The sequence below is a fragment of the Mus pahari genome, chromosome 6, assembly GCF_900095145.1.
Source record: "Mus pahari chromosome 6, PAHARI_EIJ_v1.1, whole genome shotgun sequence".
NCBI classification, from domain to species: Eukaryota; Metazoa; Chordata; class Mammalia; order Rodentia; family Muridae; genus Mus; species Mus pahari.
Window position 1 is genome coordinate 52,728,880 of NC_034595.1, and position 23,226 is coordinate 52,752,105.

General features: G+C 39.9%; 1 protein-coding gene across 5 annotated transcripts in view; it reads left to right on the forward strand.

Moving 5' to 3' along the window:
* Lepr (leptin receptor) overlaps positions 1–23,226 on the forward strand; it is an 81,224-nt gene that overhangs the window by 45,483 nt on the left and 12,515 nt on the right. For 3 of the 5 annotated variants that reach the window (XM_021199582.1, XM_021199583.2, XM_029540151.1), the window contains exons 11-18: positions 101–249; positions 1,781–1,940; positions 2,056–2,138; positions 7,854–8,070; positions 11,005–11,187; positions 15,190–15,285; positions 17,056–17,161; positions 18,300–18,375. In XM_021199582.1, coding sequence (XP_021055241.1) covers positions 101–249; positions 1,781–1,940; positions 2,056–2,138; positions 7,854–8,070; positions 11,005–11,187; positions 15,190–15,285; positions 17,056–17,161; positions 18,300–18,375 — 1,070 coding nt within the window. Of the gene's footprint in view, positions 1–100; positions 250–1,780; positions 1,941–2,055; positions 2,139–7,853; positions 8,071–11,004; positions 11,188–15,189; positions 15,286–17,055; positions 17,162–18,299; positions 18,376–21,381; positions 22,569–23,226 lie in introns of those variants that run through there. The other 2 variants (XM_021199584.2, XM_029540152.1) reach the window with 1 other exon arrangement.

A 23,226-nucleotide genomic window follows, 5' to 3' on the forward strand; every position in this document is an offset into this window, starting at 1 on the left:
TCAAGACTTTAAAAAGGATATTGCTTATAAGATGTAATGATGGTTAATATTGCTATTGAAGTTACTATAACATAATAATATTATTATTTTAATTTTTTAGTAAAACCACTACCTCCATCTAATGTAAAAGCAGAGATTACTGTAAACACTGGATTATTGAAAGTATCTTGGGAAAGGCCAGTCTTTCCAGAGAATAACCTTCAATTCCAGATTCGATATGGCTTAAGTGGAAAAGAAATACAATGGAAGGTACCTTTTATTTCAAATTGATTTTTTTTCTCTCTCTGTAAATGGGAGTCTTTATAGTCCAGGCTAACCTCAAAGTTATTCTGTAGCTCAGGCTGAATTTATGAACCCCTGCTGCTTAGGCTTTTCAAGTCCTGGGACTACTTCCATTATGTAGATTGTCAAAGTTTAAGTGTTTTATGAGCATATATTCATCATACTTAATAATGGCTTTTATTATATTTTCATTCATGTAATATATATATATATATATATATTTGGTTTTTCGAGACAGGGTTTCTCTGTATAGCCCTGGCTTGTCCTGGAACTCACTTTGTAGACCAGGCTGGCCTCAAACTCAGAAATCCGCCTGCCTCTGCCTCCCGAGTGCTGGGATTAAAGGCGTGCATCACCACGCCCGACACAAATTCACACCCTCTTATCACCTCTTCTTCCCCCACCGATCCCCTTCCTCTTGCTAACTAGTTGTCAGTCTACATTTTTGATAGGAAGTTTTTTCCCCACAGGAGCATGGGTAGCTTATCAGCAGCCATATCACCAAAGAAAATGTCTCCTCTTCCCCAAGCAACAGGAAAATCCTCAGGGAGAAGTGGGGGCCTTGGGAGCCCCTACCCTTCCATGACGAACCTCATGTATGTCCCATGCAGCTGCAGAGAGTTAAGCATGCAACAGCATCTTAGCATTATTCCTGGCATACAAAGAGAGCATACTCTCCTCTACTGTGCAGTTACTTTCATTACATAGATTGTCAAAGTTGAATCCTTGTAAGGAACACAATGTCATGATCCAGCATTGCCCAAGGGATTCTTGACAGAACATTTTCCCAATGAAATGTTCTATGAAAAAGAGACTGCATAGTTGAACAGGCTGAAGAAACCCTTCCTCCCTGTACCTTTCTAGTGTAGGGATGGACTTTATGACATGAAATGTTTGGAGAAGGCTGTTTTAAAGAAACATTTGCCATATTGCATCCTTTTTAACCACACTGTTTTTTTTTTTTTTCTTCAGGGACCAACTTTTTTTTAAATGGTCTTTTGATAGTTTTCAGTATAGATATGCATGGGCATTTTGGTAGAGGCTACTTTTATTGAACAATCAGTGCTGAGTGTGCATATGGGAAACTCTGTTAGTTTTGTAGCAGCTTGCTAAATCTGGAAATACAAGAAACCCTCATTACATCATTAGAACACTGACCTGTTTTCAGTCTATGTGAGTCCTGCCTGCTTGATTCTCTAGAGAGTCCTGTCTGACTACCACGTTAGAATTCTTGTCTTTGGGGTGGAGAGGGGACCAGGGGACAAGGACTAGCAGCAGGGGTGAGAGAGTGGAACTGACTTTGCAAGGGATTGAGTTCACAAGGGAATGAGCCAAGGTGGGAGGAGGTTCCTATGATTAGCCGAACTTTGTGATTTCTGAAGTGGGAAAAGACAACATCTCTGGGTCTTAAGTTTGGAATGGTGTTACGGTTTAAAATGAAAGCACACTTCAGGACTCACAGGAAGCAAGTATGTTAACAGTATGACTTCCTTTACAGACACACGAGGTATTCGATGCAAAATCAAAGTCTGCCAGCCTGCTGGTATCAGACCTCTGTGCGGTCTATGTGGTACAGGTTCGCTGCCGGCGGTTGGATGGGCTAGGGTATTGGAGTAATTGGAGCAGTCCAGCCTACACGCTTGTAATGGATGTAAAAGGTCTGTGAGCATTTGATAAACTTTCTTGAGAATGCAAAAACGTGTGCTTCAAGCATGACTGAAGACATTTCTCTTGAGAACATATGTCTGACTCAGGCTTCTTATTACTCTGCAGTTCCTATGAGAGGGCCTGAATTTTGGAGAAAAATGGATGAGGACGTAACTAAAAAGGAGAGAAATGTCACCTTGCTTTGGAAGGTATTTCTAATTTCTACCTTTTATTTTATTCTGAACTTACGTTTGTCTCCACTTTGTTCATAGCCCTGTCATTACCCCACAAATAACCCTCAGATCTTACGTTTTAATGCATTTTGGGGCTGTGCTTGCCAGAGCTGACTATCTGGAGTATTGGCATTGTCAGGAGCCTTTATTATTTTCTCAGTTCAATTATAATTGTGTCATTGCAGTTTTGGCAAAGTCTTGAACTCTTTGGGCTCACATTTGTCGTCTGTATCAGGGTTAAGATTACTGAGTGATAATTGGTGTTGCTTTAAGTCCACAACTGGATTTCAGTTGAACGCTGAACAATGTAAACATGGCTCTTTCCCCACACTTCAAGTACGCAGATGTAAGAGAGTATTTGACCTGTGTGGCAACATAGGCTGAGTGGTTTCCATAATGATGGGTGATCAGCTTGGAAATGCCAAAGGAGTCATTCTCCTAAAGACCTGATTTCTAGCCCAAGTAGATAATTTCATCAGTAGACATTAAGGTGAAGAGTGTTTTAGGAATGGTATACATGAGGTAGGCAATGTTGTGTTTATTACATAAGAGTGAAATGAATTTCTCTCCCCAAGAAGAAGTTAGTGCATGTTTTAAAATGATTTCCTGATCTAAGACCAAAATCCTATTTAAAAATTGGGCTATATAAGAGTTTATGTATACTTAGTTTGTAATTCTAGTTACTATATGATTTTGTTCACATGGTAAATACAATTTCTAAATGGTCTCCATTTTGATCTTTTTACTTGAAAGTGATATTAGGAATTGGCAGTGGTATTTGTTAGACATTGAGTATTCCTGTACAGGATAGACAGTGACATTGCTCAACCATTGCTTGGGTTAGCCATGAACAGAATCTAAATAACTTTTCTTTATCTATCATTGTCCTCATAACTATAACAACTTCTCCGTTCCCCAGACTACAATCAACCTCCTTCCTCATATTCCAACCATGCCCTTGAACAGGAAAATGACTTTTCTTTCCAGGTAGTTCCCATTCTTTCTTATGCCTGGCTCCCATGTTTCCTCAGTGCATGTTGCCTGGTGGAACTTTCTATAATAGCAAGAATAGTTTGTATGTGCTTTTTCCAACATGGCAGTCATCTGTGGCTTTACGGCTTGAGTTGTGTCCAGTGTGATGCAAAAATTAATTTAATTAGCTGAAATATAAATGGCCACAAGTAGCTGGGGACTATCATATTGGAGAGGAGAATGAGAGAGGTTCCTCGGGGTTGATCTGAAGACAGGGATAACACCTTAACTAATCTGCTGTCTCTCAAAGTACTTGAATGCCTTTTCTTGGATGAACCACCTATCCTTCAGTAGTTCTGTTTTGTGGTCCTTTGGTTTCCTAACCCGAGTAGTGTTTTGGTGATTATGGTCCCCGTGTTAGTCATGTGTTGCATCGCTAACCAAGTACTGGTGATAAACAGCTTGTTAGGAAGAAAGGTTTACCTGGCTCAGGGTTTCAAAGCTCCCTGTTATGTTGGTACCATACTTTGGGACCATTATGATGGGAAAAGATGACACTCCCACCCAATGGCGGCAGGGACTTGAAAGAGAGAAAGAAAACAGAGAAGGGCCCTAACACCCCCTTTGAGGGATTCCTCTAATGTCCTTATTCCTTTCCACTATGGCCTAATGACTAGGCCTTCCATCCTTAAGTTCATATCTCCTAACAACAGTGATAAACATGTTAAACACATGGCTGTGGGGGAGATATTCGAGACCCAAACCATGTCAATTCCTTAATCTAGGTTCTAAAACTGGAGTAGGATTTTTCCAAGGGTATGCAGTCTATGGACTCAACATCTCACACAGCAATAGGGTAAGTGTATGTGTAATACACACAGACACACAGACACACACACACACACACACACACACACAAGTTCTGAACTTCTAGCAAGATGGATCAATGGGTAAAGACACTTACCACCAAACATGATGATCTGAATTTGATCTCCAGGACCTATGTGGTTGTAAGGAAGAACTGACTCCCACAAGTGGTCCTCTGACTTCCATATGAGTGCCATGCCCCTCCACACTTACACCATAAATAAATAAATAAATAAATAAATAAAATTAAAAGAAATTAAAACAATTTTTGATGTTTTTACATGTAAAACTTTTAGAATAGTTTTAGACTTATAGGAAAATAGCCAAGAATATAAAGAATTTGTCAAATCCCCATAGTCTGTTTTATGAATAACACCTTACGTTAATATGCCATATTTGTTGGTTAATTTAAAAACCTGATGTCATTGTAATTAAAGTTCATTACCGATTTCAGGCAAGCTGGAATTTTGTATAATTTCCCCCAAATATTCTGATGTTATCTCGTGATTAGATTCCCATGTGGGGCTTTGGGTACAAAATACAACCTCTCAAAGCAAGATTTTATCATGTTAGAATAAAGCTCCATACCATCTTAGGACAGCTGAGCTGATGTGACTCTAGCTGAGGTGGCTTTGAGAATGGTGTTGCCTCTCGCTGTCCAGTGGCTCTCCCTGTCCTTCTGTGCGGTGCTCCTCTCGCTGTCCAGTGGCTCTCTCCCTGTCCTTCTGTGTTGTGCTCCTCTCGCTGTCCAGTGGCTCTCTCTCTGTCCTTCCATGTTGTGCTCCTCTCGCTGTCCAGTGGCTCTCTCCCTTTCTGTGTTGTGCTCTTTGGAACAAAGTCACTGGGACAAACGTTTCTGAAGAGTGAGAGGTTTCTTTCTGTGAGGGGCAAATCTATAAAAATAATTTAGAATTCTTTTTCAAGGCTAACTCTATGGAGCATCATATTTATTTACCCAGTCATTTATGTCAGTGAGGATATTTAGTTATGCATTTGGTTCTGAGATTTTTTTTGTTTGTTTGTTTGTTTTCAGAAATACTTCAAATTTTGGAGGTTTTGGAATTACTTTACCAGTAAAACTTTTTTTTTTTTTTAGTTAAGCATTAGAATTTTGCTGTTCAAAATGCTCTGAGATCTGAAACTTCTTGGGAATCATGTTAACACTTTAAATTTGGGGTCGCAGTCTAGGACAGCAGATCAAGAGATGCTCAGCCTGAACTATTTTATTACGTTCTTCACAGTTTTCCTACTCCAGTCTTTAGAAACTCTTTGAATTGTGCCTTTGTCTCTGACACATCCCCATCATGGGAGATATTATTAAAAAACAAAACAAAACAAAACAAAAGGTGCAACGATTTTTACATTCATTCATTTGTTGTCCATTTATTGTGTGCTATGTAGATACTCAAGTACCTCTGACACATGTGTGGGGTCAGAGAGAGGACGATTTACAAAAATTAGTTCTCTCTCTCTCTCTCTCTCTCTCTCTCTCTCTCTCTCTCTCTCTCTCTCTCCATCATGTGGCTTCTGTTGGTCAAACTCAAGTTATCAAGTTGTTGGCAAAATGATTTATTCTATCAATATCTCCAACACTATGGTCACTCTTTTAATGTTTGTAATTTGAAGTTTATTAAAGTAAATTCTGACCTTGGAAAGATGGTCAAGAGAATAAAAAGTTCATTGCAAGAAGGATGCTTCAGCTTCAACAATAAGGAAACAAATAGCCCAGCAAAAATGTGATCCAAATATCTGAATAGGACCCTAACCAAAGCAGACCCACAAGTGAGAGATAAAAAGACAAGAAGGGTCTCAACACTGCTTGTCATTGTTGGGAGTTTATAAACTAAAACAGCAATGGGGTACAATTCTACGACTATGAGAATGACTATTTTTGAAGATATTTCAAATTGCTGATTGAGAATACAGAACAGCAAGAAACTTGGTTTGTTACTAGTAGAAATGCAAACTTGTGCAGTCACCTTGCAAGTTAAATGTAGTCTTGCTGCATGCTCATAGTTGCTTCCCTGGGTGAGGTGAAAACTCTACATGAAAACTTGCATGTGAGTTATTCAGACCACGACACTCATAATTATTATTTCAAAGTGAAATTCTCCTATGGAAAACTGAAATGGTAGGCACACAACACTACACATTTGCCCAAACCAAAAATTTCATAGATCAAAGATTAAACCTTAAAATATATCAATTAAAAAGTTCACAAATTGGAGGATTTAAGGGTGTGTAATACAGATTGTGAATAGGTTATCACTATCACAAGTGTGTGAAATTACCTCACTGAGAGTGGCAACGGAAAAGGCTTAATTAACTTTGGAAATGAGTCCGAAGAGTCTGAAGTGTGTGAGATGGAAGATACTATACAAACACTTCAGAGCTGTACATTTTTTCCAGGGATGTAGGCTAGCAGTTATTTCATCAGTATATGTCTAGTTTAGAATGGAAGAATTTGGAAGATGAATGGAGCCTGTGTCTTTCACTACTCTCCCAGGAGGCTGCAGAATAACAAAGGTGTCAGCCAGAATTCTTGAACTCGTAGATTGGAGTTAGAGATGAACATCAACTCATGTTAAGCCTGTGTGGCTTCTTACATAAATATTTAGAGATATGTGTATGTGGAGAGGCCAGTATACATGCATATAATCCTTAATTTTGAAAGCTAAGAGGGCCTAACCATCAAGAAAGTCCTGGAGGAAAGAATGTTTCTAACACCATTATTCAGTCAAAGAAATTAGGACTTGAGAAAAATGCTCATTTTAGGGCTGGGGCAGTAAATGTACAGATGAGACATGAACATCTTGTAATATCTTTAATTTTTGACTTATGGTTGCAAAAATAAATATGAACACATCAAAATGACATGGATTTTTTTTCAGGTAAAATCAAATGTGTTTCCTCAAAGACTTTTTTCTCTTATGATGGCTCCTTATACCTTACTTCTACCCTATGATCCATGAGGTCCTACCCACACAGGATATATGCATCTATATGAGAGTGCCTGTCCCTTCTAACTCGGAGACACTTGTTTTAGTCTGTGTTATAAAATTCAGCTTGTGGAAGCTTTCTGAGGTATTGGCAGCATTCAATTTTACCTGCAATAGGTAAAGGTAATCATTTGGGAAGTGAAGAGTATTATTAGACATTTCAGAATGAACAAACAGGATTGGGGCTGGTATGTGTTCTACACAGGAATCTTCCATAACACAGAATAATTTATGTAGATATAGACAAGATGGAGATGACCAGGGCCCCAAAATAGGCCGCTGTTATTTGTTAACCTGCAAGGTTTTCTGTTTGTTGATCTGTTTTGTAAAAACCCTTCTTGCTCAGGTTCATCTTCCAAGCACATCCTGGGGGAACAGTGGCAGAGTCACTTGAGTTCATGAAATGGTGGTGACATCTGAGCTTCCTTGGTTCTTCACAGAACATAAGCAGTTCCTTTACTTGCTCGTTAGATGAGGAAACTTCCTTGTCAGTCTTTCTCTACGATTAGAGTGGAAAGCCTTAGTACTTCCTATGTATTCTAAATATTTCAAATGTCCTAATTATGTTTTGCTTCACTGCCTTTAAGGGATTTAGTCTCTGGATTTGAAGAAAAATAAAATCAAAAAAGGAAAACTAATTTTCCTGTGCTGGATGACTGCTAGTTGAGCTCAGGCCTACTGCATTCTACATTTCCACTCTCTCCCTCTCCCCCAGTGCCTTAGCACTGGACTGGGCAGTTCCTGGCCTGGTCTAACTCCTGTTTCCTGGTGGGAATGTGTAATAAGAACTCCATGAGTTCTGGTATAAAACCACTGTGGCCCATGTGCTAATTAAATCTTGTGTTCCCTACAGCCCCTGACGAAAAATGACTCACTGTGTAGTGTGAGGAGGTACGTGGTGAAGCATCGTACTGCCCACAATGGGACATGGTCAGAAGATGTGGGAAATCAGACCAATCTCACTTTCCTGTGGACAGAACCAGCACACACGGTTACAGTTCTGGCCGTCAATTCCATCGGTGCTTCCCTTGTGAACTTTAACCTTACCTTCTCATGGCCCATGAGTAAAGGTAAGAGATGCTGGGGAGTAGTTGACCCTCCCAGGCAATTTATTGATTTTTTATGGTGGTCCGTGTAGAAGCCTCCTGTTTATTATTATTGTTTCAGCAACACTATTAAATTGTGATGTGACCTGCTGGCATGACTCTTTTTCTACAGCACTGTATCTATATCATTCTTGCCCCCTTCCTCCAGTTCCTCTCATGAACCCCCTCCAAAATTCATGATCTCTTCTGTTATTGAATATTAACAGAGTCTTCCTCTCTCAGCAGACACTTGTCACCTGTACTCTTCATCTAGGGGTGGGGCCATATGGAATTTTCCCTGTCACATTGGCATGTCTACTGGTGTTACCATTTATGCTTGTCTCATTCAGGCATCCATATTGTTTAGAGTTCACATCTAGGGCACACTATCAACAGTAGACGTCATGGACCTCTGGGTCCTACAGTCTTTCCTTCTCATCTTCCATAATTTTTCCTGGGCCTTAGGTGCCCAGATTGCACTGAAGACGTATTAATTGGGGTTGGACACCCCCCTTTAGTATGTAACCTCAGCATAAGCCTTCCTGTCTAACTTATCTTCTGAGTGGTCGAAGATCCAGTTCTACACTTACTCTCCTCTCTGTGTGAGAAATATATTGCAAACAAATAAGCAACTATGCTCATCTGGACAAGATTTCTAAAATGACATTATTAGCAATAGAATATTCTAGTAAATATAATACTTAAATTCTTTTAAGTAACAGAGGTGGGCTATACTCTCTCTAAAAATTAGAATATTGAGCATTTTATATATAAATATGAGGTATTTTGTTAAATATAGTTTTCTATAAGTATATACTGTATATACTATGGTATATATTTGCATGCAGTATACTTAAAGTTTTTACTTTTATATAAAATGCTGTATATTTTAGTAATAGAATGATAGGCTATATGGACTCAAACTAGTTCCTGAGACTTGGAAACTATTATGGACTTTATTTGATGCGAGTAGGTGAACACCTCGCCTTTAGCAATGTTAGTACACTTGATTATTCTGAGCATTGATGCTTTCTTTAAAAATATATATTTTAAAACTAATTCATTTTGGAGGGATGCACATGCCAGAGTATGTGTGTGGAGGTCAGAGGACAGCTTGTGGGAGTTAGTTTTCTCCTTCCAATGTGTGGATCCTAGGAAATATAACTGAGGTTGTTAGCGTAGATGATAGTGTCTTGATCTTCTGGGCCTCCTTCCTGGCCTAATAGCCACTCCCAATAGGACCTTCTAATCTGGATTATGTGTCAAAATATAATTTTAAATAGAAAATACTCATTTCTGGTATCTCTACCAAGCTTCTAGCCTTCTAAAAGATCACTCCTTTTATGAAGTCTTTAACTGTTGTTTGAATATGTTGTATCTTCTCTTTAAAGTTTAGGGATAATCTTAATTTATAAGGATAATTTATTACTTTTAATTCAGATTATTGCTGCATATCTTTGTGAGTGTATGCATTATGGTGTGTAGTTTGGGGCACATATACCACAGTGTGTGTGGAGGTCAGAGGACAACTTAATGGAATTGATTTCATCTTCGACCTTTATGTAGGTCCTGTAGACGGAGACAGGACCTCATTCCATAGCCCTGGCTGGCCTGGAACTCACTATGTAGACCAGCCTAGTCTTAAACTCATACATATCTGCTTGTCTCTCTATCCTGTCAATGCTGAGATAGAAGGCATGTGCCACCATGCTTGGACAGGAATATGATTTTCTTTTTTGAAAGAAAGTAAACAGAAGCTTGAATGAGGACAGAGAAAGCATCTCTAGGAAATGCTGCTGAATGGGAACCAAGATTCCGCCCATGGGATTGGGGTGGAGAAGTCTTAGCTTCCAGTAGATGCACACCTGGTCAGGTTTTCACAGCTCAGGGGAAGAGATGAAGCAAAACAAGGGTGACTTCTGTATAGAGAAACACGTTCAGCACAGAGTGGGTTGAGATAGGGCCTGTGGGGTCCTGTAGGCATGGTAGGAATGGTCTCCACAGATGTGGAAATTCACCAAGGCTTTCTGAGGGACTCTGCTAAGGACATTTTTTTGAAAGTGTCACTCGGAGCTGAGACGAAAGGATGGACCATCCAGAGACTGCCCCACCTGGGGGTCTATTTCATAACCAGCCACCAAATGTAGACACTATTGCATACACCAGCACGATTTTGCTGAAAGGACCCTGATGTAGCTGTCTCTTGTGAGGCTATGCCAGTGCCTGGCAAACACAGAAGTGGATGCTCATAGTCAACTTTTGGATGGAATACAGGGCCCCCAATAGAGGAGCTAGAGAAAGTACCCAAGGAGCTGAAGGGGTCTGCAACCCTATAGGTGGAACAACAATATGAACCAGCACCCCCAGAGCTCATGTCTCTAGCTGCATATGTAGCAGAAGATTGCCTAGTTGGTCATCATTGGGAAGAGAGGCCCCTAGGCTATGCAAACTTTATATGCCCCAGTACAGGGGAATGCCAGGGCCAAGAAGTGGGAGTGGGTGGGTAGGGGAGTGGCGGGGGGTGGGTGGGGAGTATAGGAGACTTTCAGGATAGCATTTGAAATGTAAATGAAGTAAATACCTAATTAAAAATTGGGAAAAAGAAAAAGAAAGAGAAAGTGTCACTCACCAGCAGGAGAGAAGAGCATGTGAGAATCAGAATGTGTGATTAACAGACTTGTGTGGGATTCCAGCTGAGAACAATTTTGACCCTATCAAAATTCCATTTTTAGATTTGGGGTAGAATGGCTTTTCATCCCCGCGTCATGGACTCCTGCATTCTACTTGTGTGATCTCCATGACATTCGTATACATTGTCTGCCTCCTCTTCCCTCTCCAGTCCTCTGGGTTCTTTCTCAAGGCAGGTAGTACAATCTCATTCATCTTGAATTTAAAGTACTTTTCTTCTCTTCCCCTCAGTGAGTGCTGTGGAGTCACTCAGTGCTTATCCCCTGAGCAGCAGCTGTGTCATCCTCTCCTGGACACTGTCACCAGATGATTATAGTCTGTTATATCTGGTTATTGAATGGAAGATCCTTAATGAAGATGATGGAGTGAAATGGCTTAGAATTCCTTCGAATGTTAAAAAATTTTATATCCACGGTATGTGTACTGTACTTTACATGGATTAATATGACACTGTAGACTGGCAATTCTGATAATAAAGCATTTAATGACAACCTCAAAATAGGGGTGCCAAGCTACCAACTGAATTATCATCTTCTTGCATGGTCAGAATGTTTGCTGTGTTTCTGTGAACTTTTTCCTTTTGTGTTTTACACAGATGCAATCAGATGTCCTAACCCTTCTCCCCAACTCTTTCTGTCAGAATGTGACACCCATATAACCCATATAAGTGTACATAAGGTATTTCTTTGGTTGAGCTCATGTTGCTTCTGTTTTACATTTTAACGTCTTATAAGGTCTAATGGCAAATTTCCCTCCAACTCAGTACCCAATTATAATGTCACTGAGCGGTGAGACTGGGAGAGCTAGGCTGGAAGTCTGAGGACTTTGAACCTCCTGACCTAGGTCAGATTTATCCCTCCAAGCGTGGCTAGTTACCTTGAGAGGTTAAGTGTCTACAACAGCAGCAGCTCCAGACAGAACCAGAAGGACGGGGGGGGGGGGGAGGAATGAGCAGGGAAGCTGGGTGTTGCTTCCTTACACAATCTAGACGACCCACACTTTCCTTTTACTCTCGACACCTACAATTGAGCTTCAGGCTAAGTTTATTTATAAATTGTAGGCAGAGAAACACGTTTACTGCCACTGCTGTTGGTAGTTACTCTATACTGTAAATACAGAGGAGTGATGAGTGCCGACCTCTCAGAGCTCTGCTGCTTATGGGCTGCTGGTCTCATATCACTAGTATCCATGAGAATCATTGCCAGATCTGTCTTGAACATTGCTGTGGGAATTGTCATTTTTCCACGTCTTGCGATCCCGAGACAGCCCAAGAGAACTCTTTGTCTCTGTTCCCGTCTTTGTGTGACTTTTGCAGGCTATTTTCAAAAACAAACAAACAAACAAGCAAACAAAAAAACGAAGTAAGCTAAATTCACATAGAAAGAAAAATCATCCCTACTCTGAAGATGAAAAGGGAGAACATGCTATCCTGGAGTAGGAAATTCAGGAACAAAAGAAAACATGCCTTGAACTTGAACAAATTTGCTCTCCCGGGAGCGTGTCCTTGGAAAACTAGTTATTTGTGTCTTAGGAGTTTTGAAAACTTATTTAAAAATCAACATCATTACAGGCAAACTTTGGAGTATTTAGGTTATTTCTGGAATTTCGTTAGCCATTGTGGTTGTTTGAATGTGCTTGGCCCACAGGGAGTGGTAGTTAAATTAGGAGGTGTGGCCTAGTTGGAGGAAGAGTGTCACTGTAGGGGTGGGCCTGAAAGGTCTCTTAAACTCAGGTTCCACTCATTGTGGAATAGAGCTTCCTCCTAGCTGCCTGAGGATGTCAGTCTCTCCTGGTTGCCTTCGAATCAAGATGCAGAACTCTCAGCTCCTTCTCCAGCACCATGTCTGCCTGCAGGCTGCCATGCTTCCTGCTACGATGATAATGGACTAAACCTCTGAAACCGTAAGCCAGCCCCAATAAAATGTTTGCCTTTATAGGAGTTGCCTTGGTCATGGTGTCTCTTCATAGCAATGGAAACCTTAACTAAAACAGAAGTTGGTACCAGGGACTGGGGTATTGCTGTGATAGGTCTGAGCATGCTTTTGTTTGGAGGAATGTGGATTTGGGGACTTTGGAAAGCAGTGGAATGCCTTAAGTGGGGCCATACTGGGCCATTTTAGTAGGAGTATTGGAAGGCATTGGTACAGAGAGTGATTTGAACTGTGGAAATCTGGCTCTAGAGGTTTCAAAGAAGAGTTTTAGTATGTGGCCTAGAGACCATTCTTGTAACATTTTGGTGAAGAAAGTAGCTGCTTTTTGCCCTTGTCTGAAGAGTCTGCCTGAGACTAAGATGAAGAGATTCAGGTTAATTGCATTGACAAAGGAAGTCCCAGAAAAGCCTAGCATAGACTTTGTCCTCTGGTTTAATTTCATGAAGAACCTTTCAATCAAGCATAGCAAGCTTAGAAAGGAAAAAAATACAAAATATATGGTTCATGTAATAAAAGGGCACCAGGAAGTTCAATGGAGGGCGCACCTATGATCCAGATTTTGAGGTTGGAAAACAGAGTCTTTCTATCTAGATCTTGAGGAATAGAAGCCATGAAAAGCTTATACCCAGGTATGGTGGTACATGCCTTTAATTCCAGAAGACAGAGGCAAGCAGATCTCTGAGTTCAAGGCCAGCCAGGTACAGAGCAAGTTTCAAGTAGAGAAAAGCTTAGATCCAGTAGTGGTGGTACACATTCTTAATCCCAGAACTCATGAGACAAAGGCATGCAGATCTCTGAGTTCAAAGTCCATCTACACAGCAAGTTCCAATATAGCCAAACTTAGGCAGTGAGGGAGTCGGAAAGCAGACAACTGGTGATGATGAAATAGAACAAAGGGGACATGTTTCAGTTCCAGGAAGACCTCTGCAGCCTTGGCCATGAGGCTCTAGCTTTAGAGTCAAGAATAGAAAGGGTTTATGGGACAGTTGCTGCTGGTAATCTGGAGCTAGGAAATTAGTGGTGATTAAGAAGAGACCAGCATCACAGAGATGAAATCTGGGAAGGTGTTTTCTGAGATCACAAAGAAGCTGTGTTCCAGAGATAGCCAAGGTTGTACCTCATGCTGCAGCTGGACTTGATAATGTACAAGAATCACCCAGGTGGTACTGGTTTTGGAGGCATGAGGGGTAATGGGAAACAGCTGAGGCTTGGCACGGTGAGATGCCAAGGTAGACCGTTGGTGAAGGTGCAGCCTCAGTTGCAGTTGATGGCTCAGGACTGAAGTTGTCATACAAAGATTTTCAGGTTTGGCATCATGAAGAGAGCCTATGAGAGACTATTGGAGAAGCGTAGTTGCAGTAGAAGACCCCAGTGTACTCAAGATACCAGTACCATTGGATAACCTCCAAGAGCAGCAGCAGTGGAGTACAGTCAACCTGAACCTAGAGTTCTACAGATGGCAGAAGTGAAGATGTGACCCTTTGCAAGAGGTCAGAAGATCATGTGTGAATCCTAGACATTGGAACAAAAAGCTATAAAGTTGAAGTTGCCTTGGAGACCCCAAAATGTTAGATTTGTCAGAGTTATGGGATACCTGCCAAGAAAAGCTGCTAACAGGGAGTGGAACCAGCCTACAAGAATGAAGTTGTTGCTGCTGAATGCCAGTTCTGCAAGCAGAGAATGAAAGGAGTTGGAGATCTGAAGGGTTCTTTGACATCGGACATGGAGATGTGGAATTTGGAGTTTGACCAGCTGGTTTTTGGTCTTGCTTTAGTCCAGTATTTCTTCACTATGACATTTTGGAATGATAGTGTATATCCTGTGCTATGAGTTGTTGTGATTTTTAATTTCAATTTTAAAGGGGAATATAATTAAGAGATTGCATGAACTTTGGACTTTGAACTTTTAAACACTGATAAGGCTGACTAACTGTATTTTGCATTATGCTATGCTGAAGTGTGACCCTCAAAATAGACTCACACATTTGGACAAGCCTATGGGGCCAGGGAGTGGAATGTGGTGGTTTGAATATGCTTGGCTCATAGAGAATTGCACTGTTAGGAGGTATGGCTTTGTGGAGGAAGTGTGCCCACAGTTGGGGTGGGCTTTGGAGGTCTACTCTTATGCTCAGGCTACACCTATTGTGTAAGAGAGCTTCCTCCTAGCTGCCTGAGGATGTCAGTCTCTCCTGGTTGCCTTCGAATCAAGATGCAGAACTCTCAGCTCCTTCTCCAGCACAATGTCTGCCTGCATGCTGCCATGCTTCCTGCTACGATGATAATGGATTAAACCTCTGCAACTGTAAGCCAGACCCAATTTGAATGTACAAGAGTTGCCTTGGTCATGGTATCTCTTCATAGCAATGGAAACCCTAACTAAGATAGCCATCAAGCCAATCCTTAATGACTAATGTTCAGACAGAATAGCCTGCAGTTTTCTCTGTAGGTTTCATTCTTAATTAACATGAACTTTTTTCTCCTTTCAGATAATTTTATTCCCATTGAGAAATATCAATTCAGTCTTTACCCAGTATTTATGGAAGGAGTTGGAAAACCAAAGATAATTAATGGTTTTACCAAAGGTAACAAAAAAAAATCTATATTCTTTTTAAAAAAGTATTTGTGTATGATACAGATGCTAGTACTGATGCTCTGCACATGTGCCCCACACCCTAGTAGAGGCCTGTACTCCTCTCCTTCTACTCCAGGTCCTGGGGATTGAACTCAGGTCTTTAGGATTGCATGCAAATGCTTTCACTTCTGAGGTGATTCCCTGGACCTACTCTACTCTTCTCTTCACTGTTTACTCCGAGTTTGTCAGTAGTTAGGCTATCACTGGATAATGCCTTCCTCATAGGATCATGGAAGAGTTATATGTGTTATTGGGTTGTTCAGGGAAATTTATTTTTAAATTTTTTAAAGATTTATTTATTTATTATATGTACACTGTGACTATCTTCAGACACCCCAGAAGAGGGCATCAGATCTCATTACAAATGGTTGTGAGCCACCATGTGGTTGTGGGGATTTGAACTCGGGGCCTTTGGAAGAGCAGTTAGTGCTCTTAACCGCATTGAGCCATCTCTCCAGCCAGGAAATTTATTTTTTTTATTTAGTTATTTATTTTTGATCTAGAATTGGATAATTATATTCACCAGGCACCTTCTGTTTGGATTACCGCACTTACCCATGTTTTAACTTTAATTACATCTTAAGATATTAAACCCAGGTAACACAATAATAGAGCTTCAAAACAAAGCATTATAATGGTTTCTAGAATAATCATAATTTATTATTGAATAAGTATATGTTGATCATGTTCCATAGACTGGAGACCAAGTGTGGAACGTAGGTCTCATTGTTGCCCAGGCAGTGATGGTCAGCAAATGCATTATTTAAGATATAGCACCAGGTGACAGTCTCAAAAAAGAAAGAAAGAAAGAAAGAAAGAAAGAAAGAAAGAAAGAAAGNGGAAGAAAGAAAGAAAGAAAGAAAGAAAGAAAGAAAGAAAGAAAGAAAGAAAGAAAGAAAGAAAGAAAGGAAGGAAGAAAAGAAAAGAAAAAAGACAAAGAGTGGCACGGAAAGGAAAGGATGGAGATGATCTTTCTGTGGGTTCTGGCGCTTGAGCAAAGTTCTGAGTACAGAAGGGAAGAGCACTGTAAGCTGGGGTGCCACGTGCCACAGCCCGAGGCGTGATTGTGGTAGCTGAAGCAGCATCAAGAACATCAGGACAGAACAGCTCATGCAAAGAACCTGAGGCCTTAAGCAGCAAAGATAAAGGTGTGTCTACAGCTAAAAAGATGCAGACTGGCAGGTGCTGCCAGCAGACTCTGCAGCAGCAGATGGTGAGTTCATCATAGCAGCTTTAACTGCTGCTCTGACTCCGGGTTTTAAAATGAATAGATGAATAGGCTACTAAAACAATGTTTTACTGAACATCAAGTATATTACTAGACAAAACAACTAGTAATGTGGCCACAATGTATTTGTATTTCTCCTTTAAGAATATTCATTTTAATTTTTACATGTATGACTGACTGTTTTCCTGAACATGTATGCATGTGTAACAAATACATTCCTGATAATCTCAGAGGGCAGAGGGAATCAGATATCAGATATCCTGACACTGGAGTAATAGATGCTTTTATACTGCCCTGTGGTTACTGGGAACTGAACCTCAGCCCCCTCTCTGTATGAGCACTAAGAACCTGTGCTCTTAGCCTCTGCGCCATCTCTGCAGCCCTTCTTTTCTCCTTTATCAAATTTCTTTATCTTTGAAGTACTATAGAGATATGTGGAGTTAGAATGTGTCCTGCACATGATTTTACAGAGTAATTTTGTGTCTCTTTCAGATGTTATCGACAAGCAGCAGAATGACGCAGGGCTGTATGTCATTGTACCCATAATTATTTCCTCTTGTGTCCTACTGCTCGGAACACTGTTAATTTCACACCAGAGGTATTGCGTTTAGATAAAGGCTTTTGCCATAAAGAGTGTAACTTAAGTATATTAAAAGACTGACATAAATCCTAATTCATAATATGAACAAATATAAATGCATTAGAAAAGGTTTTGCATACATTCCATATGCAATCAAGATGACAGAAAAGGAAGGTTGTTTTCAGGAAATCACTTTTCATCTTGATATGAAAGCATATACTTAAAGGCAGAATTCAAATTTTGTTTTTGTTTTTGTTTTTGGGTTTTGTTTTGTTTTTTTGTAAACTGAATGGTGGTGTCAGCTTTTCTTAGCACCTTGGAGGCAGACATGTGTGGATCTCTGAGCTCGAGGCCAGCCTGGTCTTACAGAGTGAGTTCCAGGACAACCTGAGCTTCACAGAGAAACCCCCATCTCAAAAACAACAACTAAAGTCCTGTCTATGCATTCAGGAATTAGCCGACAGATGACAGGACATCCTGGACAGGATGCTCTTAGGCTTTGTAAAGGTGGCTTTTAAGCTCTGCAGTCTGGACTGAAGGTATTAGTGAGATCATGAGACCCTAAAAGTAGATGTTTCATGGGGAACAGATCCATCATGACAATGGACCAATGATCCTCAGAGGGCTCCAGGGACGCCAATTCAGAAAGCTCTGAGGTGTCTGGTTTGATTGATGGCCTTGAGTTCCCTGATGATTCTGGGGGATATCGCACCACACTGTTGAGACACCCAGATCACTGGGTGATCTCACACATACCAGATCTATAGCTACACAGTTCTATATCAAAAAGTGAGGAGGGAAGACGTTATAATCTGGCATCGTGTTTTAGTCGAAATAGTGGGGTGGGCCCATATCACGTGGTCTCATATCCCATGTGATGCCCATTTAAAATATTTTCTAAGGCAAACCTAGGCAAGGGAGTTAGTACAGAGCCTGGCACACAGCATACGAGAGGGTCTTCATAACAGTTTGGGGAACACTGTGGAATCAAATGTAAATGTGAGTTTGGCCCTACTGACCTGATCCAGCGGACCAATGCTTACTCTGTATGTTAACTGCTAATGTAGCGGACCAGTGCTTATTCTGTATGTTAACTGCTAATGGTTTTGCAGTCTCAACATTTCTGTAACCAGAGTGCTTTATTTCTCCTTTGCAGAATGAAAAAGTTGTTTTGGGATGATGTTCCAAACCCCAAGAATTGTTCCTGGGCACAAGGACTTAATTTCCAAAAGGTCACTTTTTAAGTATTTTTACCCAGATATCTAAGGTTGCAGTTTAGATATCATATCACTTACAGATCTTTAAACATCTTTAAAGGGCTTTATTTTGTTGTGTTCATTTTATCAAGTCTGTTCATCCTTTGTCTTTCTCAATAGCTGGGTTTGGGATTTCATCAGAGAAAACAAAGTTCAGTCCCTTATCTCATGAGAGTTGGCAACACATTTATCTCTTTTTCTGGTTACTGTACATAAAAAAAAAAAACGATAAGAGGAAGGAATGTTATAGATGGAGAATAGATAGTTGACTAAATGGGCTTTTTTTTTTTTCAGTCCAAAGGCTTAAAATCAATATTGTAACTTTCTACTATTTAACATTCACAACATCTTACAAGTACAATATTGTTTTTAGACACTACAGTCTGACTTAAGGATGCAGTATAATAAAACTTGGAGTGATGGAGATTTGTAGATGAGAGAAGGTGACACTTGCAGCATTTAAAGGTCTTAATAAGTGTCAGCCATTATGTCATGTTACTGCTTCACATTGGTACACTGTAGACTATTGCTGCCTCAGTGTTGACCCTGGGCTATCCTGTCATCAAAGTAGAAAAGAAAAAAACCAAAAAGAAAAGGATATACTGGTTAGGAACCTTATTTCGGAACCAGGAACACTTTTCCCATTTGGAGAAGTATAGTTCATCTTCCAGCCTAGAACAAATACACACACACACCCTGCCCCCATACACACACACACAGGAATGAAATGAAATTTGTGGAAAACATCTTACTGGGAAGTGAAGAGAGAAAATCAAATGCTTTTTAAAACTTTCTTCCACTTGTTTAAAGTGCTGTTTGCAACCCACTAAACCAATCGTCCAACATTCAAATGGCATATGACTTGCAGTCCAGCGTGCATTGCTTTGCAGCTTGTCCATGAATGAGCAAGCACATGCCCCTGTACATGCCATGAACCATGTACACACCATCAACAGCTCTGGGTGAAGCAATCTTCAAGCAGATGAAACAACACCCTGTTTTCAAAGAGGCTGCTGCACAATTTTGCCTTTAATCATTCCAATATCATTGCATTTAATCTTTGCTCTTCCTTATGCTAGGCATGTGTTGCCTTTAATCATTCCAATATCATTGCATTTAATCTTTGCTCTTCCTAATACTAGCCATGTGCCTCTGGCTCTTCAGCTGTGCTCTCCGACTCTCTAACCTTAGACTCCTTTTATTTCCATAGTGTTATTGATTTTTTTTCAGATAACATCACTCTTCCACAATTAATTCATATAACATTTCTCACAATCAAGGTGATATCTCAAATGCATGCATGCGTCTGTTAGCAGAGACACAGTAAGTGTTTATAGATGAGGAGAGATCACTGCTAAACTCTAGGTGAACAGATTTTTAAGAAATCCTCTTTGCCCTTTCAGAAATAAAAATGGGGCTGAGCAGAGTAGCCACGTTGAAGGAATAAGAACGTGTCTTTTTTTCCCAATGAGAACCTTTTAAAAAATTAATTCAATATTTTTAAGTATACTTTTAACATTTAATTTTTTAATGAGTATGTAATTTTTTGTTAAAAGATTTATTTATTTATTTATTTATATGACTGCCAGGTTGAAGGAATAAGAATTTTCCTTTTTAATTTTCCTTTTAATTTTTTGTTTTCTATAATGCTTGTTCATTTTCCACACATACATTCACTCAGGTACTAATTTTTATTAGTTTATAATATTACTGTAAAGCTGTCCTTTGCTATACCTTAGGGCTATCTTGATAGGAAAAACTGTATATGCTCCTGTATTGTATATATCATTTGGTGGGGAAGATAAATACTAGTTGATCATTAGAAATAATGTCACAGCCATAAGCTACAATGTGCTGTGGCTTAGAGCATGGGTGGGTATGAGTGGCGCAGGGAAGAGAGTGACATTGGACCTGGTGGTGGTGCTGTACACCCGGAACACACATCAGCTTTTGGAAGGCCGAGGAAGGAGGATTATTGTGAGTTCCAGGCCAGCCAGGGCTGCATAATGAGGCCTGCGTTGGTTACATAGGAACTCTGTCTCAACAAACAAACAAAAGTACAAAAAGGATAAAGGTAGACAGGAAAAGGGGCAGGAGGAGAAAAGGAAATTGATATTTGAGTCAGATGTGGCTGAGGAATAGTCAGTATCTGACTCTGTGATGCAGTGTTAGACACCCGGAAGGCCAACTACTAATGCGTTCTCAAATGGGAAACACAGTGAACAGATTAGCCACATTTTCCTCTTAAATATGAGCCTTTCTTTTTATTTTAAATCACAAATGACTAAATGCCTATCTAAATAAAAACTGGAAAGCTACACCATGAGGGTACTGATGAATTCAGGTCAATCATCAGACTGCCTCTTAAAAGGAAGTGAAAACTCCCCCTCCCAGCTGGGCAGTGGTGGCGCATTCCTTTAATCCCAGCACTTGGGAGGCAGAGGCAGGTGGATTTCTGAGTTCGAGGCCAGCCTAGTCTACAAAGTAAGTTCCAGGACAGCCAGGGCTACACAGAGAAACCCTGTCTCGAGAAAAACAAACAAACAAACAAAACAAAAACAAAAAAAAAACCCAAAAAACAAAACAAACAAACAAAAATAGACAAAACTCTCCCTCCCTCCAGCAAAGTATATTTGGACATTTTTCTTCATACTATTGAGAAAAAGGAATTTAAGTTTTACTTGAGACAGAGATTGACCTGAGCAAATGCAGTTTGAACCTGGGCCAGATAGATGTTTCTTCCTTTCCAGATAATGCCGACAGAAATTAGAGGACATAGGGTGGATGAACCAGCAAATATCTCTAGACTCTGGCTCACCTAGCTGTCTCACATCTCCCCTATTGGAGCTAAGTGTGGTGCTGTAATTAGCAGGGTATCTGGCAGATATTTTAAGTAAATTGAGATATTACCCTAAGTTTCCAGATTCTGGTAAAGTGAATATTGAAAGTTATTTATGTGTGTGTGTGCACATATGTGTACAGGTACCCACCGATGTCTGAAGAGGGCACCAGCTGGAACTGACAGTTGTGAGCTGCCTGTCATGAGTTCTGGGAAATGAACTCAGGTCCTCTGGAAGAGCTGCAAGCACTGTTAACTGCTGAACCATCCCTCCAGTCCATAATGTATAGATTAAAAAAAAAATAGTGGGTTGTGAATATCCTCATTTGTGAGAAACTGCTTTTTACCTTTGCAAAGACTTTACCTTTTCATTTTCAGTATATGTAGTCATAGTTTTCATGTATTTCTAAGGCATAACAAAGATGCACTATTTAGAATAAATCAACAAGCCAGGTGGTGGTGGCAGCACTCACCTTTAATTCCAGCACTCAGGACACAGAGACAGGTGGATCTCTATGAGTTTGAGGCATGCCTGTTTTACAAAGTGAGTTCCAGGACAGCTAGGGCTATACACAAAGAAACCCTATCTCAAAAAATTCAAACAAACAAGAATCAGTCAATGATAAGACAGTCTGAAAATGGGTTAGTAGCTTGCCCTGGCCATTTACTCAACCAGGATTCATAAAAACTTGGATTCAAACCCAGGTCCCTCTGACAAAGTCATATCCTTGCCATCAATTTTACATTAACATTTTAACCATAATGTGGTTAATAGTCATGAAATCAAACACTCTAAGATAGATGAAATGGTCAATTGTGTTGCATATATTTTGATATAATTAAAAACTATAGGTACAAGATTTGACTGTGCATTTTTCTAAAGACAGTATGTACAAAACACAAAATTACCTTTGTATTTACAAGTGAACAAATGATCAACATCCTTAAACATCAGGGAAATGCAAGTCAAAACCAGAAGATGGCCTCCACAGCTTGTGGGATGTCCATCACAGAAAGGAGAGCAACACGACACAACAGAGACACTGAGGCCTTCAGACTGCTTGTGGGGTTGCAAACACAGTGCAAGCCCTTTAAAGGGTCTGGAAATTCTTCCCAGCTTAATTCAGTACTCAGCAATCTAACATTTCTACCAAAAAATGATGAAACTTACACAGAAATGTTTATAGAAGAATTATTAATAGTAACCAGAACCTGAAAAAATCCAAATGGCCTTCAAATGATAAATGAATGAGCACATATGGTATATTCAATTAAAAAAATAAAGCAAGAAAAAGAATAGATGGGTATATATACACCCTAGACATTGCAAACCAAACAGCCAATGGGAAACTATTTTTTTTTTACAAAAAATAAAATTCAGTGGTTTTTATAAAAGTATTTTTAATATTTAAAATTTTAAATAAATACACATCTTTAATATAAAACTTTCCTTTATTTTGTTCTTTGAATCCTGACTTTCATGAACATTACTCTCTACGAATGTGCCCTATTCCTATAAATCCTAGGCATTTAATCTCATCTCTAAGATTTATCCGAAATTAATTCCCTCTACTTTTTAAATTTTTCCTGTCCTTTGGTTTATAATATATCAAAAACTATACTGTCTTAGTCACTATTTTACTGCTGTGAAGAGATACTATGATTAAGGTACTCTTACAAAAGAAAACACTCACTTAGGGGCTTATGGTTCCAGAAAGTTATCCCATCATCCTAATGATGAGAAATGTGGCTACACAGCGATAGACCTGGTGCTAGAGACATAGCTGAGGGCTTTACATTCTGAACCACGAGAGAGAGAGAGAGAGAGAGAGAGAGAGAGAGAGAGAGAGAGAGAGAGAGAGAGACCTAGTGTGGGATTTTTAAACCTCAGGGCTCACTCAATGACATAATTCCTCTAACAAAGCCACACTTATTTCAACAAGGGCACACCTCTTGTTCCTTCTAACCCTTCCCAAACCATTCAAGTG